Source organism: Plecotus auritus, assembly GCF_963455305.1.
Source record: "Plecotus auritus genome assembly, chromosome: 8".
NCBI classification, from domain to species: Eukaryota; Metazoa; Chordata; class Mammalia; order Chiroptera; family Vespertilionidae; genus Plecotus; species Plecotus auritus.
In genome coordinates this window covers 155,731,971-155,749,819 of record NC_137782.1, presented here as the reverse complement: position 1 = coordinate 155,749,819, position 17,849 = coordinate 155,731,971, and the positions used below count along the sequence as shown (strand labels likewise).

General features: G+C 44.8%; 2 protein-coding genes across 3 annotated transcripts in view; one reads left to right on the top strand and one right to left on the bottom strand.

Moving 5' to 3' along the window:
* Nucleotides 1-12,379: 12,379 nt before the first annotated feature.
* The window catches only part of GALM (galactose mutarotase), a 47,729-nt gene continuing 42,259 nt past the window's right edge, over nt 12,380-17,849 (top strand). Inside the window, exon 1 of one of the 2 annotated variants that reach the window (XM_080684808.1) lies at nt 12,380-12,676. In XM_080684808.1, the coding sequence (XP_080540934.1) occupies nt 12,487-12,676 (190 nt within the window). In that variant the 5' untranslated portion in view covers nt 12,380-12,486. The remainder of the gene's footprint in view (nt 12,677-17,849) is intronic. The other variant, XM_080684809.1, reaches the window with a different exon arrangement.
* On the bottom strand, nt 14,956-15,858 carry LOC308255717 (small ribosomal subunit protein uS5-like; the record flags this gene model as incomplete). The annotated part of the gene is made up of 1 exon (XM_080683509.1): nt 14,956-15,858. One exon carries the CDS (start codon nt 15,856-15,858, stop codon nt 14,995-14,997), a length of 864 nt encoding a protein of 287 aa, XP_080539635.1. The 3' UTR covers nt 14,956-14,994.

Genomic DNA, 17,849 nt, shown 5'->3' with positions numbered 1-17,849 from the left:
TGCACTGGGCCTCTAGTATCTTTATAAATCTCACTTACCTTAAAGAAAGACTGAAATATAAGACAAACAGGATTTACAAAAACAGCATGGCCTGGCCAGCGTGGCTCAGTGGTTGAGCGTCAACCTATGAACCAGGAGGTCACGGTTTGATTCCTGGTCAGGGCACATGCCCTGTTTGCAGGTTTGATCTCCAGTGTGGGGCGTGCAGGAGGCAGCTGATCAATGATTCTCTCTCATCATTGATGTTTCTATCTCTCTCACCCTCACCCTTCCTCTCTGAAATCAGTAAAAATATATTTAAAAAAAAACAACACTCAAAAACAAAAAACAAAAAAAAGAAAAACAGCATGATCCTTTAGAACAAAATGAGGAGCAGGATGCGGTGCTTAGAAATCCTGCTTTCACCGAGTGCAATACTGAATCAGCTCTTCACAAAAAAACAAACAAAACACCACAGCAGATGAATTGCCTTTCATAATATATTTAAATCTAACCTTATACCCTGACATGCATTTTATAGTGTTTTTACTAGACTTTCCAGCAGAAAATCAGACTGGTAAACATTTGTTCTCAAACAGAAAGTGAATTAGTGGTTGCCTGGGCCTGGGGGTGGGCCTGGGGTTACCTTCTGGGATAATGAAAATGTTCTAAACTTAGATTTGGGTGGTAGGTGCACACACAACTTTGTGAATCTACTAAAACCATTGAATGATACACTGTAAAGGAGTGAATTTTATGGTTCATAAATTACGTTAATAATTTAATTAATTTGATTGTTATCCTCAAGGAAGAGTTTGAAAGAGAGAAGAGTACCATTTCTTTTGAAGAGAAATTAGAAGTCTCTTGGATTTGAGACATCTCTTTGCTAGAGCATTAAGGCCAAGACAGACCCGAATTTTTTGATTTGATATAGCCTAACCTTTGATTTGATATATATACTAGCCTTTCACCATTCTTTCTCCCCACCTCCCATCAAGGTCCTTTCTTACAATCAATCTCAGGAATATAGCCCTATAATGGACACTGGGGACTAGCAGCCCCAAACCCATTCATAATGTCCTATTCTCTTCTCCTTTTCTACTAGTGGGGCTGGAAAGCAAAATACTTGATTTCCTTTTTTTGCTGCTTGTGGCGGCCATGTGAGTCCGTTCTGGCCAATACAACGTAAGCAGAACTCTCTTCAGCCATGGTTTCCCAGAACTTTTCCTTTCCAGATGAAAAGGGAACGTTTACTAGTACTTTCCAGGTGCAACTGGCAGAGCCCGTTGGCCCCTTTCGCCCTGTTGACTTTTCCCCCCTTGTCTTCCTGCCTAGAAAGCAGACGTGAGGCCTGGAGAGGCAGCCGTGAGGTGGCGACAGGAGGTGACAAGCATGAGGATCAAAGCCCAGAAACGAAGAAAGGTGGAGCAGAAAGACTGACAGAGCCTGGGTCCTTGTTAGCATCTCTCAGCAGCTGTGCCAGTGCCGGACTGCTCCGTTCTGAGCTCCCGTTACATAAGAAAAAGGAAACGCTCCTCTTGTTAGCTTGCTGTAACTTACTGTTGCAAACAGGTATCCTGTTACTTGCAACCAAAAGCACTCCTAACAAGCCAATTATGAGACTTCCATGTTTTTATGAAATTATTTAGACATACCCGGTATCAGTGTCAAAGTGGGTTTATTTTAATGTCCAGGGGCTGCTTCTTGTGCACAGAAAAGACTGTTTACAGTTCACTGGTGTTTGAAATATTATTGAAGACATAAATTCTCCTTAAGCCTTAAGTTTAATTTAAACTATTTTATCTTTCTTTTAGAGAAGATAAGTGCCATACTAGACATCTGTGCAAACATAAAGAAAAAGAAAACACTGTTTCACAGAGAAGCATTTTGAGCTAGGCCTTAAAGAACGAAGAGAAAAGAAAATTCCAAACCGAAAGAATGCATAAGCTCAGAGGCATGAAAGGACAGAATGTGTTAGATGGGCCTGTGAGGACGGAGAAGGGGAGGGGAGGCTGGAAAGCAAATTGAGGTCAAATGTTCAGAGTCTTGTAGACCAGACTAAGCAGTTTAAATGTTATCATACAGAAAGCAGGATGCTTTCAGAGGTTTTGAAGGAAGGGAGTGGCATGATCATATGGGTGCCTGAGAAAGGAAAGGAGATTGGAGGAGGCCATAGGTAGACAGGCTATTTGGAGATTATTGCAGTAGAACTAATGAGAGCGGATAAGGATCTGAACAAAGAGTAGACCCCACTGCAGAGGCTCAGGGTCCACAGTCAGGAGGAGCTGAGGGGAGGCCACGCGTGCAAGCGAGAGGGAGTCAGTGTTCCCGGGAAGCACTGCCAAGGCTGATACGGACCACACGTTAACTGCTGCAGGCTGCAGCTTCACACACCAGCACAGCACATGGCAAACAGGTGGGCAGAGGAGCAGAGGACCAGAGCACCCTCCTCCCCCAGCCCAAGGACTACCTGACTCTTCTTGCTGTGGCAAAGACTCCTCAGCCATCCCCCTTCCCCAGCACCGTTTTAGGAAAACAAGCAGGAAGAGGGGGAGGTTATGTGGGAGTGATATTATTTCTATCCGAGAGAAAATGAACATACCTATTAAAGTAATTAAATCAGGAGGCCGTTAGACTGAGTGGCTCTAAGGCCATGGTGGCTTACATAAGCAAATCCGAATCTAAGTCTGTCAACGCCTCAGGGTTATGAAGTCGAAACCTAAGACAACCAGCCACAAACAGCCAACCAGGCTTCACGCAATAGCCAATCAATAATTTCCTACTTTGCTTCTGCCTTTTCTCTCTAAAAGCCTCTCCCCAAGCTCCTGTCGGTGGAGGCTCCTAACTACGTTGGGTTTGGCACCGCCCTGAGTCCAATCAATTTTTGCTCAGATAAACTCAAAAATTTTAATAAACTGAAGTTGATCTTTTAACATACCTAGGGATCATTTCGATTATCGGCATTACCACACTTTAAACCAGATCAGACATTTGGATAATCGCTACAACAAAGAATTAAGTAGGTGGGAGCTCAAGATGAGCCCAGGCCAGTTGTGAACAAACTAAAAGGAAAATTCATTTTCTCTGCACAAAAGGTGGTAGCACAAGTTAAATTCTGCAACTCTCATTCAGAAGCACAGAAAGAGCAAAATCGAAATGCAAACATTGGCTGGTTATACTCACCATTGTCCACAGGAAGCACTGAATCCAGGGCGCATCAGCAACCTGGTTGTCAGAGATGAACCCCACTGTGAAGCAGGTATATTTTGTGGGGTTTGGCTGTAGCCCAAGATTCTCCAGCTCTTTGCTCCAAGCCATGCTCTTCAAATGGCCCTTGACCACTAATTCATCATTGTCAGTCTTCCACACTATAGACTAGAAGAATATAACCACCTTTCAAATTAATAGGCTTTTAGTTTATGCCTCAGTCTCTTAAGAATGTAGTCGGTATTAGTCTCCCTAATCAGGGCGAATCCTGGGGTCCTGACAAGACTGTGTTTTCTTAGTCATGAAATAATAACAGTTTTACCTCCTCACAGATAAACCACATAAAAACACCCAGCAGGCCTCTCCTCCGACACTCAGCAGACACTGACCGATGTTAATGCTGATTCCTTTTCCTGAGATCCTGAGGCAGAATCTCCAGAATCCTAAAGATCTGCTTCACCTAAGGGTGCTCTCTACACAGTTGTAATTGTTCTTTGTCCTTAAAGCAGGAGAAGATGCCACCAGTAGTGAGCCGTGGCCTCTGCCTTCGGGATGTGATTGGACCTGCTTCTGGAAAGGAAAGGTATTAGGGGTGGGGAGGACTCAAGGAAATGCTTATTCCATGGTTCTCAAATTTCAGGGAGCATGGGAGTCATTTAGGGAGTTTATTAAAAGTACAGAAACCCAGGTCCCTTCCTCAGTGACTGAGAGTATCTGAGACTCAGATACAGAAATCTATATTTTTAAGTTTCCCAGAATAGTCTAATGTGCACCAGAGTTTGAGAATCACTGCCCTTTCTGGAAGTTTCTCCCTTCTCCTTGACCTGGTTGCTCTGATAGACAGTGTAGGGGGTGGGGCCCAGTTGGGGCCACAGTATAAAGAAAACAAAACAAAACAGTCTTTGTCTCCATTTCCTGGCACAGAGCTCCCCAAACCCTTAAAATCTCTTTAGTGATAAAAGTGTCTTATGCTAATGAGCTCCCAGCTTGGTGGGTCCATTCTGGTGCTGGGAAGATGGCAGGTCAGGAAAGAGCACGAAAGATTGATACCAATCGCCACCTCCACTCCCATCCCCCATCACTTGCCCTATGCGTTTCTTCCATTTTGCCGTTCCTGGATTATATCCTTTCCAATGAACTAGTAAGGCAAGTAAAGTGTTTTCCTGAGTTCTGTGAGTCATTTTAGCAAATTATCAAACCTGAGAGGAGCTCATGGAAACTCTCAAATTTGTGGTCAGAAGTGTGGGTAGCCTGGGTACCCCATTTGCAGCTGATGTTTGAAGTGGGGACAGTCTTATGGGATGGAGCCCTTCAAATGGTAGGATCTGACCCTAACTCTAGGTAGACCATATCATAATTGAACTGAATTGTTGAGTACCCACCTGGTGCCATAGATAGAAATGGTTGGTGTGTATAAAAATAACACACATTTAGTGTCCGGGATGGTTTCCAAAAAAAAAAAAAAACAACCCGTACAGGGGCCCTGTCGCATTTTGTCTGCTTCTGACTTCACTTGGCCCTTGTGTAACCGTGCTGCTTTATAGAATGTGGTTAAACCCAGAAGAAACGGCCAATTCCGCTGCATTTCTCTGACCTAAATTCAGAGGCGTAGAAGTGGGGCTTAACCTTTCCCCATCGAAGCCTACCCAAAGGAGGGCAGAAGTTGCCTACAGTCCTCCATGGCCAGACGGCAATCTCCAACGGGCCGGGGAGCAAAGAGCACAAGCCCATTCACTGGAATCATCTTATGGACTCACTGACCACCTTGACTCTGGCTGGACCCCACCTGAGCTGAGGTCCACCTTGACCTTTCAAGTCTGATTATAGGTGTCTGCCAGACCCTAGTTCCTCTTGGCTATTTATCAGTAGTCAAGCCTTCTTCATGCCCCAGAGTTGCTACAATAAACTCACTCAGCCATTTCCACTAGAATGTGTCCCAGGATACAGGCAAAGTCTCTGCTGATAAGCCTTCCTCTCCTGGCTTCAGGCCTAGGTCCCGGCTGTGCATTTGCTGTTACAATACTCTCCCCTCCCTTCCTTGCCTTCTGTTCCCTCTCCTAGAGAAGCCACAGTTTTGCCAATCAATGTCACTTATCTTGGTATACCTGTTCAAAGGGGCCTCATTCTAGTCTTTTTTTTTTTTTTTTTTTTTCCAACGTGGTGAATTTTGACAGTCTTCCTCTGCCAGGACCCTATTCAGAACAAAGTTAAACTGGCCAATGATTGTCTTGCCCAGCTGCAGGGAGGGAGACACAGTCACTTTTAGAAAGAGATGGCACAAAATCAAGGGACATGATTGAGGACTAATAGGCTGTGGAAGTCCAAGTGGAATAAACCGGTCAAGTGCTTCTACTTTGAACAGAGGCTTGGGTCATCATGAAGGAAGAAGCTTCCTGCCACCAGAGAGCTATTTTGCAGAGCCACCATTAACTAGTGGGAGGACCTGCCAGCTGCAAAGTCATCTCCCAGGACCTCAGCTGAGCACTACTTGGGACAGTGACCCCAGGGAATGCCTTACTGTAACTATACTGCGCCAGCACTGACTCCTGGAAATCCCGCCCTCCAACAGTGGCGCAATCTCCTCTTCCAAGACACAAACAACCCACGTCCTCTGTCAGCTGACTTGGGGTTCTCCATGTCCATCTTGGGAGTCAGTTCTGTGAGGGTTGTGGGAGGGGAAGAGGGAATCTGGTATGGATGGGTTCTTCCTCCTTTGACAAAGCCATCACCCTCAAAATGGTTCTCATCCTCTAGGCATAATGAACTTCTCCCACGAGAAATCTGTCAGACTTTGACACTGATTCTTAAGAGTCTCTTGCTCCAGACTCACAAATTCACCATCATCTGGAGTAGGATCCTGTCTTCTTCCAGATTCCTGGATGTCATCTGACTCCTTTGTGTTCTCACCTTGGGCAATGCCTGAAATGTATCTGATACCGTAGTCCCACCCTAGTCATGTGTTTATAGAAATCTGGCTTCAACTAGACACCGAAGCCACAGGCTCAGATTCTCATATGTACAAAGGATAGGACGAACCTGGTTGCTGTTTACAAAGTCCTGGTAAAGTATATATTAAAATATTATCAACTTTCAGTAAAGAATATGGCAGAGTACTACTTCGCTCCATTATCTTCTCCTTTATACTATACTAACAGAACTCCTAGAGTAATGATTATATGTTTCTCCACCTACCCTGAAGTTTGATATTATGTGAATAAGTTCTGGCCAGTGGGGTGTGAGAGGAAGTAATGTATAGAACTTTCAGGATGTGTCCTTAAAGGGAGGGGGCCTGCCCCTTCTCCAACATTCCTTCTCCCTGCCTCCTCTCCTTCATGCTGCTGCTCTAAATGTGGACATGGTGGCATACCTCCTTGAACAAGTGGACTTCAGGACATAACCTACAGATGGTAAAGCAACAAATTAAAGGGCACCTATGTGCCAGGGGCCCACATTGAACAGAACAGCTATACTAACCTTGGACCACCTGTTGAGAGAAGCAGTCTACCATGGCCCTGAGCATCTCTGAACATCTTTTTTGGGAATCCCAAGAATGCATACTGCTGACCACTCTTCAGGTGACCATTTCTCAGGGTTGAGTTTACAATGAGCAGGCTCAAGGCATGAAGTAACACCATCTCTCAAAGAGTAGGCTTGCTTACCACTTATTGCAAAATAGTAGATTCCAGTTATAATGGAAACCTACTGAGTGTAGAGTGTCCACCTTGATCTCTCCATGTTGGTCTTGGAGGGCATGGGGAACCAGCACCAACATGATTTGCATGCTGCTTCCTATGTGGTGAGCAATGAAATCTTTTATCTTAGACCTGGGAATCTTGTTTTGATTTGGGGAAAAAAAATGTTTATAATACCTCATTAGAAATTTGTCATTCAAGCTGTGCCAAATAGATCCATTCAAAAGCCAGAAATTATAAGAGTGAGAAGTGACTGCTTCTTGGGACTTCTTGAGCAAGTGGAATTAAGGAAATCATACCATGGCTGGTTTTCATGGTTAGTAATATCAAAGGCAGTGAATCAAACGTTACTGGATCATGCTGGCAAGATCATGACAGTGAATTCCCCACATTTATTTGAGTCAGATAATTTTAAATACTTCTTAAATGTTAATCTCTGCCAAGAATTATATTCACCTATACTTTTTAAAAAATATATGTTTTTATTTATTTCAGAGAGGGAGAGAGAGATAGAAACATCAATGATGAGAGAGAATAATTGATCGACTGCCTCCTGCTTGCCAGACGCTGGTGATCAAGCCCCCAACCTCGGCATGTTCCCTGACCTCCTGTTTCACAGGTTGATGCTCAACCACTGAGCCATGCCGGCCAGGCTCTCCTATACTTTTTGATACAAGATTTCATATTATAAGGATAATCTTGGAGAGCAATTCCCTGACCTGCCTTTAGACAAGTGGGGATGAATCTGCGTCTGGATAGGTTGGATCTGTCCTTTGAAAAACAGCAAGGTAGGTGAAAATGTGCAGAAAAGTTCAAGCAGGGTTGTATCACTACCACATTAGCCCGGGGACCGAGGCAGACAAAGATAAAACAGAAATAGAAGTGAGGATGTGGCAACACCTGCTACTGAACCACTGACAAAATGTTGAAAGCTCTTTTGAGACACAGGTATTTCTAAGTGTCGAAATAGTCTAGATGTTTGAACACTCTGATGAAATTAGCTCCATTACTCTTTTCGGTGGGTGCATGTTGCTTTTGCCTGGTTAGCATACATTCTCTCTTTGGGAATAGCATCTAGATTTTCCCTTAAGGAGTCACCTCTCCCCACTCTCTCGGTCCACATTGTTGCGTGAAGCTGACAATCATACCAGGTACTTGGTTCAGAAGGGCCCATAACCAAATGACTTCATGCCGGGACTTTTGTTGCTTTTTCTGACATTGTTATTGTGAATAACATAAGCTAGAAATCATAAGTAGAAAGAGTAGTCCTGAAAATAGTGCCATCACCGAGGAAAACTGGATCAGGAAGAGATAAATCCCAAGTCTTCCTGATACAATTTTGGCCCAGATCCAGCCATGCCTAATTCCAGAAGCTGATTTTTTAAAATTTGTAATTACCATAAAAATTAGAAGATGAACATTTTACACTGGGGTAATGTGTCAGAATTTACGGAGTGCTTTGGAATCCACGTTCTCAGTTGACCACAATAGTAGGCAACATATAAGGAAGTGGCGAAATGTTCCTATCTCTGCAGTCAAGCTGCCTGGAATCAAATCTTGGTTTCCTGACTTACTGACCAGATGACCTTGAACAAGTTACTGAACCTCTCTAAATCTCCATTTCTGTATCAGATAATAGTGCCTGACTCATAGGGATGCTTATCATGATGCTCAGTAAATTTTTAGTAATTTTTACTAGCAATCAGTTAAGAGTAATTAGATGGGTCAATCATGTGATATTATTTCCATTTTACAGACGAGGAAACTGAGGTTTGGAGTGGTTGAAAAAATTGCCAGTAAATTCTAGTCCTCTTAAACCAGGTCTTCTGACAGCAGGGCCAATTCTCCACTACAACTTATGAATGTATTGTGTATTCACTTAATAATTATTTACTGAGCACCTAAAATTGCCAGTCACTATGCTTAGTGCTAGGGAATTCTGAAATAATCTCAATATAACAAAACATCTTTAGGCAACCTTAAATTTATAACTAACTTGTGGCTAGTCCTCATAGTCTGTTTCTTTCTTCCTTCCTTTCTTTCTCATACTTTGTTTCATCTAGCATTGACTAGTAATGAATTTACTGAATTTTTAGCCAAGATGTTTACTGAATTTTTATGGAAGATAAAGATGAGCATTTATCATATTAGACTGTTAATTCCTTGAAAGTCAAGGATCATGTTTTACTTATCAATTTATAACTAGCACTTGGCACAATGCCTGGCACCTACTTGTTAAATATTTGACAAATGAGCAACATGTCATGAAGCTAAATTTAATCTATCTTCCTCAATAGCTTCTCACCTGCCCCCAGAATGCCTCCCCAGCAGCTGCTCCAAAATTGTTGATGAAACAGAGTTGAATTGATTGTGAAGAACTCTACCTCTCATGAACTTGATGGGATTCTCCCAGGTATTGCTGTTTTCCAGGTACAAGTAGTTTCTATCTGAAAGCATGTATAGTGATGGTTGGGTTAAGAAAAAAAAAGTCGAAATATTGAGTCAGCTAGCCAACCGTTGAGTAAATAGTTGCAACAACAAAATGTACTCATGGAAAGATAAGAAATGATTTAAGGCAGTGCATGCTGAGTGCCCAGCGAAGAGCACTAGCAATAAACACTAATGGAGTTCAAAGCACTGAGAAAGAAAACAGGAAGGTGGTGATGTACCAACCTGATTGAAAAGAATCTATTCTAGATCTCGTTATAGACAAACTCTGAGGTGTTGTCAGTTGTTTTTATTGTTATATCTCAGAGTTTCCTCTGCATAGCAGCAGCCTGTCAACGGCTTAAGGCTTTGGAGCCAGCCTTCGTCATGGGCCCAGAGTCTGATAGGTCCCAGGCACCTGCAGTTTTTGTGTAGAATGAGGGGGTGGAGCCTAGTGTCAGGGCTCAGATTTCCTTATTTCTGGCCCCCCCAGCACTCAACTTAGGGGACTGACCTGCAGCTGAGAACAGGGACAGATCTTACTCTTCACCAGTCCACTCATCGCTGGTTGAAAGAAAAGGTAACTCTAAGTAACTCCTCATTGACATAAATGTCCCTTTACCTCACAACCTTCCTCTCAGCCCCTGTCTCCGAAATGAAAAGAAATACCCCCTAGAATTTGACAACGCTTTCTTTGCAAGATTAGACCTTGCTTCTGATCTAATCCAACCTTGGAGATGGAGAATTTTTCTTAGATTTCTTATTTTTTTAAGTTCATAAATATTTCTTTAGAGTATGACTGTGAGACTAGGGAAATGAGATATCCTGGTAAGAAAAATCAAGGGTTGTGCCTGGCATCTGCCTTAGCACAAGGTAGTCCTATTTGGCTCTATGTGTCAAATCCTTAAAAGCAAAAGGACAACGAAATCAATAAGTGTGCCCAAGCTGGTTTGGCTCAGTGGATAGAGCATCAGCTTTGTGGATTGAAGGGTCCTGGGTTCAATTCCCGTCAAGGGCATATGCCTGGGCTGCTGGCTCAATCCCCAGTAGGGGGCATGCAGCAGGCAGCCAATCAGTGATTTTCTCTCATCATTGATGCTTCTGTCTCTCTCTCCCTCTCCCTTCCTCTCTGAAATCAATGTGTGTGTGTGTGTGTGTGTGTGTGTGTGTGTGTGTGTACTTCTTACATCTTAGAGAGACATCATGGTATGTTTCATTTTCTACTAAGTCAGGCTACAAGGCCTCCCCTAATGACATTTGAGTTTGGCCATCAAATGTATTTCTTTCCAGTGACAACATGAGCCTGGCAGAACATTGAGAACCAGCGGCTAAGAAAAGAAAATGCAGTCTTCCTGCTCACAGAAGAGATTCTAAGACATCCTTGCTAACACAGCATAGCCAAAAAGGGCTTGGGTATGAATCAGCCATAAATGCTGAGTGGGCTGGTGAGGGCTACAGGGTTCATGAGAATTTCAGATGAAGCCACACACAAGAGTGCTCATCGATTATTGTCTATGTGTGGTACAGTCTATAATTTGACTTGTTTGTGTCTTTTTGTTATTATGTGTTATGCTTCACTGAAGCCTGCGGCAAGCTCTCATTTTCTTTTGCTATCAGAATTCCTCTGCTTCATGACTGAGCATTAAGGCTTGGTGGCAAGAATGCTAAATATTCCCTCCAACTACACAGACAGAAAGAGCTAAGGGACAGTTATATTTTATTAGCATCTGATTCCAGAAACATGATCCCAATTCTCCTAATTTCTTAATCATAGATGCTGTTGGCACTCACCTTAGCCTCGTTCGATCCTCTCTGAAGCACATAGGAACCAAATCAAAAGCAGCAGCAAGCAAAGATGAGATGAGTATGCAAACAGTTAAAAAAACATGTTTTCAGGCTTCCCGCATTCTTCCTTCCTAGGCCCAGTCCTGTCTAGCATTGCCAGATTTAATGAAGAAACGCATACACAGGATCCTGTATTTCATCTGACAATCCTATTAAGGCCTTTTGTAACTCTGTTTCAGTTTTCTGCCATCAGAGCCTGAAAGTAGTCATCTAAACTTACAGCAATATTTCTCAAAGATCGGTTCCAGATAATCTGTATTAGAATAACCTGGGGAACTGTGAAAAAGGCAGATTCCTGAGTCTCAGCCTAGACTTACAGAGTCAGAAACACCAGGGATGGGCCTGGGAATATGCACTTTACAATCTCAACAAATAATTCCGAGGTACACTAAAGCATGACAATTCTTTAATGACCTCATTGTCTTTCCTCTCCTGGCAGTACATCTTTAAAGCCTTTTTCTGCTTGTGCAAAGGAGATAATAAGAGTACAGTATCAGATATTTATAAGGACCTTATTAAATATTTGTTTCCTTAATGCCTTCTTTTTTTTTTTTTTCTTAATGCCTTCTTAAAGGACTCTGAACTTCAGAAGAAAGTGGGAGGCTGCTTCTGCTCACCCCTGTGCACACCTGACCATCCAGGACTGACCTGTCCTATGCGGCCACTCCATGTTGGCAGTCAGGAGAGCCTTGGGCCAGCAGCTCCAGCAGAAACGTGTCCAGAGCTTCTCCCTGTGGGACAAACAGAATGGACCTTCCGTCAGTGTGCAGTGTGCCACGAAGCCTGCATTACCCCTTCTCTAAACAACCCCTGTACTTCTTTCCCCTCTGGATCAAAGAGTTAACTTAAAACTGGAATTTCCCCGCAAGATCCCTTTCAACGTCCCTAATTCTGCTCATTGCATTTTCTAGCTTTTAGTCTGAAAGTCAACCACCAACATTAATGAACAGCTCATTGCACGTTAAGAACCTTGGGCCAGAGGCCCGGGTAGAATCCTGTGTGTTCAGGATTGGGTTTAGAAAGACTACAAGCCCCAAGATGCAATTTCATCTTCCAAAGACTACCATTCCCAACATGCAATGCAGCAACGGTTAGCAAAGGAAAAGAACCAAAAGCGTGTTTGGAAATTTTGCATTTAGGTGATCCTTAGGCAAAGAAATGATTAGAAATGCCCTAGGGGATATTTTTTGCAGGAGTGGTCACTCCCCAAATCCAGGCAAGGAAGGGGAGGAGTCTGAGCCGTGTTCCACCCCTTTCCCAGTAAACTTCTGTCGCTTCCAGTTTGGCTGCAGGAGTTCGAAGAGCCAGGAGTCCCAGCACAGCCTGAGCTTTCCCCATGGTTTCGGTGACCAGATCCGTGTTTGGAGAGCTGCCCTCGGGGGCAGGGACAGTGGAGAAGTTCCGGCTGCAGTCAGACCTGCTGAGAGTGGACATCCTCTCCTGGGGTTGCACCATCTCGGCCCTGGAGGTCAAAGACAGGCAGGGCAGAGCCTCAGATGTAGTGCTGGGCTTTGCCGAGTTGGAAGGTGGGTTAAAACTCTGCCCCGGTTGTAGGCGGGCCTCAGGCCCACCCCGCACACGGCCGGGATCGGGCTGCTCCCGGAGCAGAGACCCGGAGGGGAAGGACCCGAGCTTGAGACTTGCGGGTCAGGAATGCTTGGAACCCGCTAACTCAGTGTTGTATCCAGTGCTCGGAAAAAGACAGAATGAACAGCTATAGGACTTGGCCTCTGGTTATCCATTCAGGCTTTGCCTCGATTGATTTAAAATGTCAGTCGAGGGTAAGGTAAGATAAAACTCCAGCAACCCTGGAGCGATCTTTGAACTGCCTGGTCTTTGTCAGAGCTGAAGAGGAAAAGGCAGGCTGGAGGGGGTGTGGCTCCCAGTTCCTCCCTCTTGCCCTTTCTCAACAAGGAAAATCAAAGACGTGCGTTTTCTGCTTCCTCTTTCCTGGATCAGATTCTCTTTGAGGCATGGTTGTCTCAGACATACTCAGGGGATGCAGACAGCTTATCCACGTTGGTCTGGTGGGGTTAGTGCCCAGCAGACTCTGGCTGCTGAAGGACCGTGTACAGAATGGAAGGCGGAAGACCTACTCATTGTCTAGAAATGAGGTCTTCTTCTAGCTAGGGTGGACTTTTATCCTGTTGGAATCCATGGGCAATTAAGATCATATATTACTACATGCATTTAAAAACTGTTAATCCAGTTACCTCATCCAATGAGACAGACGAGGTCCCCACCCTCATAGAGCTTGTAGTTTAGCTGGGGACAGGGCCATTCACCAAATAATGGCATAAATAAATAATTACAATTGCAGTTTGATGACAATAAAGGAAAGCATGCATAGTGTTCTCTTGGTAGTAGGGGTACAACTGGACAGAAAATGAGGTCTGAAATAAAATTGGCAAAGGGACACTGTTGAGAATTGATATCCTCTGCCTCGTGGTAGAGGTGGAAACAAAATCTGCTTAGAGAGGAGGTTTGAGGTTTTCTTGTAGGTGTGTCTTTCTGTCTGGTTCTTTAGATATGTAGCATGGCTCAGAGTTGGATGTCAACAGAAAACTCTTGAGAGTATTGGGTTTCCCTTAGGAAACTGAAATTTGCTTCCCATTTCCTTATCAAACTGTATTATGAGAATATCCTTGAGGATCCTATTCCTTGCCCTCTGGTTGTCTTAATCTGCATTGGAGCTTCCACGGCTTGCTTTGGAGAGGGGGTAGGTCATCTTGGAGAGGGAGTAGGTCATCTTCAGCAGATCTATCACAGGAGACTCAAGCGTAGGAAAGTACAGGGATGTGGGGGAAATCAGCTCCATATTCCCTTCAATTTCTGGAGTTGGGTGTTCACATCTGTCATCAAAGTCAGAAGGCAAGAGGCATGGTTGACAAATGACAAAAGAGGATTCCTCATTTTGCTGAGTCACCTCTCTCTGTCACTAGCATAACCATTTTCTAGGCTGAAACAAACCATAAAGAGTTTATTTGACTGGTGCAAAATTGCCCATGGAGTCAAAGAATTGGGTACCTGGCCTACAATTGCAGAACCAGTAAAGAATTGGAGACGATAAGCTAAGAGCACCTGTTTTTATCATCTCATTTCTTTTTTTTTTTTTTACAGGATTTATTTTATTTTTTTAAATAAATCTTTATTCAGATTATTACAATTGTTTCTCCTTTCCCCCCCCCCCCATAGCTCCCCTCCACCTGGTTCCCACCCCACCTTCTGCCCTTACCTCCCCCCGCACTGTCCTCATCCATAGGTGTATGATTTTTGTCCAGTCTCTTCAGGAACCCCCCATACCCCTTTCCCCCTGAGAATTATCAGTCCACTGCCTTTCTATGCCCCTGATTCTATTATATTACCCAGATTATTCTGTTCCTCAGGTTTTTAATTCACTTGATTTTTAGGTTCACTTGTTGATAGATATGTATTTGTTGTTCATAATTTATATCTTTACTTTTTTCTTCTTCCTCTTCTTTAAGAATACCTTTTAGCATTTCATATAATACTGGTTTGGTGGTGATGAACTCCTTTAGCTTTTTCTTATCTGTGAAGCTCTTTATCTGCCCTTCAATTCTGAATGATAGCTTTGCTGGGTAGAGTAATCTTGGTTGTAGGTTCTTGCTATTCATCACATTGAAAATTTCTTGCCACTCCCATCTGGCCTGCATAGTTTCTGTTGAGAAATCAGCTGACAGTCGTATGGGTGCTCCCTTGTAGGTAATTAACTGTTTTTCTCTTGCTGCTTTTATTTATTTATTTATTTATTCATTTATTTATTTATTTATTTATTTATTTTTTTAGCAGGCTTAAATCATCACTTTATTTTTCTTATATAAAATTATGTGGTGGCCACAGCTGGAGCCTGGGTCCTCTGCACAGAAACTCTGGTGTGTGTCTTTACAAGATGGTCAGTGAATTCCTGATAGGGAGACTTTGTGAACACAGTCTCTTTCCAGAGATCCGGAGTGAGATAGCTGTAGGTCTTAGAGATGGCATCAAAGGTGGCCTTGGCGAAGTTGCCCAGGGTGGCAGTGCAGCCCCTGGCCGAGGTGTAGCAGTCATCAATACCAGCCATCATCAGCAACTTCTTAGGCACAGGGGCCGAGACAATGCCCGTACCCCTGGGGGCAGGGATGAGACGCACCAGTACAGAGCCACAGCGGCCAGTCACCTTGCAAGGAACCATGTGAGGCTTGCCGATCTTGTTTCCCCAGTAGCCTCGCCGCACAGGCACAATAGAGAGCTTGGCCAGGATAATGGCTCCACGGATGGCAGTGGCTACTTCCTTTGAGCACTTAACACCCAGACCAACATGTCCATTGTAGTCCCCAATGGCGACAAATGCCTTGAACCGGGTCCTCTGGCCAGCACGTGTCTGCTTTTGCACAGGCATGATCTTTAACACCTCATCTTTGAGGGATGCCCCCAAGAAAAAGTCAATGATCTCAGATTCCTTGATGGGCAAGGAAAATAGATAGATTTCCTCTAGGGATTTGATCTTCATGTCCTTGACCAGGCGGCCCAGCTTGGTGACAGGGATCCACTCCTTGTCCTCGGCCTTGCCTCCACGGGCTCCGCGGCCTCGGCCCCTGCCCCGACCCCGGCCGCGACCCCGGCCCCGGATGCCGCTGCCAAATCCTCCACGGAAGCCGCCGCGACCTCCTATTCCGGGGCCCCCTGCAGCACCGGCGTCATCCGCCATTTGGTGTTTGGTCGGAAAAAAAGTCTCTTGCTGCTTTTAATATTCTCTCTTTGTCTTTTGCTCTTGGCATTTTAATTATGATGTGTCTTGGTGTGGTCCTCTTTGGATTCCTTTTGTTTGGGGTTCTGTGGGCTTCCTGGACTTGTAAGTCTATTTCTTTCACCAGGTGGGGGAAGTTTTCGGTCATTATTTCTTCAAATAGGTTTTCAGTATCTTGCTCTCTCTCTCCTTCTGGCACCCCCATAATTCTGATGTTGGTATGCTTGAAGTTGTCCCAGAGTCTTCTTACACTATCTTCAACTTTTTGGATTTTTTTTTTTTTGCTTTTTGCTTTTTCTGTTGAGTGTTTTTTGCTTCTTTGTATTTCAATTCTTTGACTTGATTTTTGTGTTCCTCTAGTCTGTTTTTGGGTCTCTGTATAATATTTTTTATTTCAGTCAGTGTATGTTTAATTTCTAGTTGGTCCTTTTTCATATCTTCGAGGGTCTCGTTATATTTATCGGCCTTTTCTAGGATATTCTTGAAAAGCCTTATAACCATGGTTTTGAATTCTATATCCAGTCGTTTGTTTTCCTCCATTTCTTTCGTTTGTGATCTGATTCTTTGACGCCGCATTTTCACTGCTTCCCTGAGTTGGTAGGGTAAATTTGTGTGCTAGGTTTCCTATATGGCCCAGTGGGTCGGCCTCCCCAGTTAACCTGAGGTGGACACTCTTGGTGCACCCCTTTGTGGACTGTGTGTACAGCCTTGTTGTAATTAAGTCTTGATTGTTGTTGGTATCACTGGGAGGAATTGACCTCTAGGCCAGTTGGCTGTAAGGATCAGCTGCGTCTACGCTGGGAGAAGTTCGGTGCTGGAGACAGCCTTATAGGATTAGACTTGCCAAATTGCAATAGCCTCTGTGCTCAGCTTGGATGGGGTGGAGTCTCAGGGCGGAGCAGACAGTCTTGGCTTCCCGTCATCCTTGCCCTTGCGCGCACACGCGCGTCTTCAGACCTCTGCCTTCCCCGGCTCCTGAGTCTCTGCCCGAGAGTCCAGACTCCCCCCACAAGAGCGTGGGTCCCCAGGGGCTCGCCTGGAACTGGGGTTCAGTGCAGTCAGAACTGGGGCTCAGTGCAGTCAGGAGCCTCTGACTCCCTTCCACTAGGGAAAGCCTGTGGCAACCTCCGCAGCCTTTGTGCGCACTGGCACGCGTGCGCCTCAGACCTCTGCCTTCCCCGGCTCCCGAGTCTCCGCCTGAGAGTCCAGACTCCCCCCACAAGAGTGTGGGTCCCCAGGGGCTCGCCTGGAACTGGGGTCCAGTGCAGTCAGAACTGGGGCTCAATGCAGTCAGGAGCCTCCGACTCCCTTCCACTCGGGAAAGCCTGTGGCAACCTCCGCAGCCTTTGTGCGCACTGGCACGCGCGCGCCTTCAGACCTCTGCCTTCCCCAGCTCCCGAGTCTCCGCCCGAGAGTCCAGACTCCCCCCGTAAGAGCGTGGGTCCCCAGGGGCTCACCCAGAACTGGGGTTCAGTGCAGTCAGAACTGGGGTTCAGTGCGGTCGGGGGCTTCCTTCCCCCTTCCGCCAGAGAAAGTCAGCCAGGCTCTCAGCCGCCCTTCTTCTCTGCGCGCACAAAGACCCTTTGCCGTACCTCCAATTCTCTGTGAGCTTTTCTCTTTCCTTCTAGTTGTAGAATTTTCACTCAGCCAGCTTTCCTGTGCTTCTGGATGGTGTCCGTTCTGTCTTTTAGTTGTAGTTTTGAAATTGTTGTGCGAGGCAGCAGTTTAGGTGCTTACCTATGCCGCCATCTTGGTTTTCTCTTATCATCTCATTTCTATCTCGGCCTTATCACTATTCAGGATGTAACTACCCTCCCTCTATAAACACACACACACAGTTCATACCATTTTTAGTTCTGATGTGAGTCACATGGATCTTAAAGCACAAGGTGGCTTTCTGCGATTCATATGAAATACGTGTCATGTTGACATGGCACTGGGGAAGCACTGGC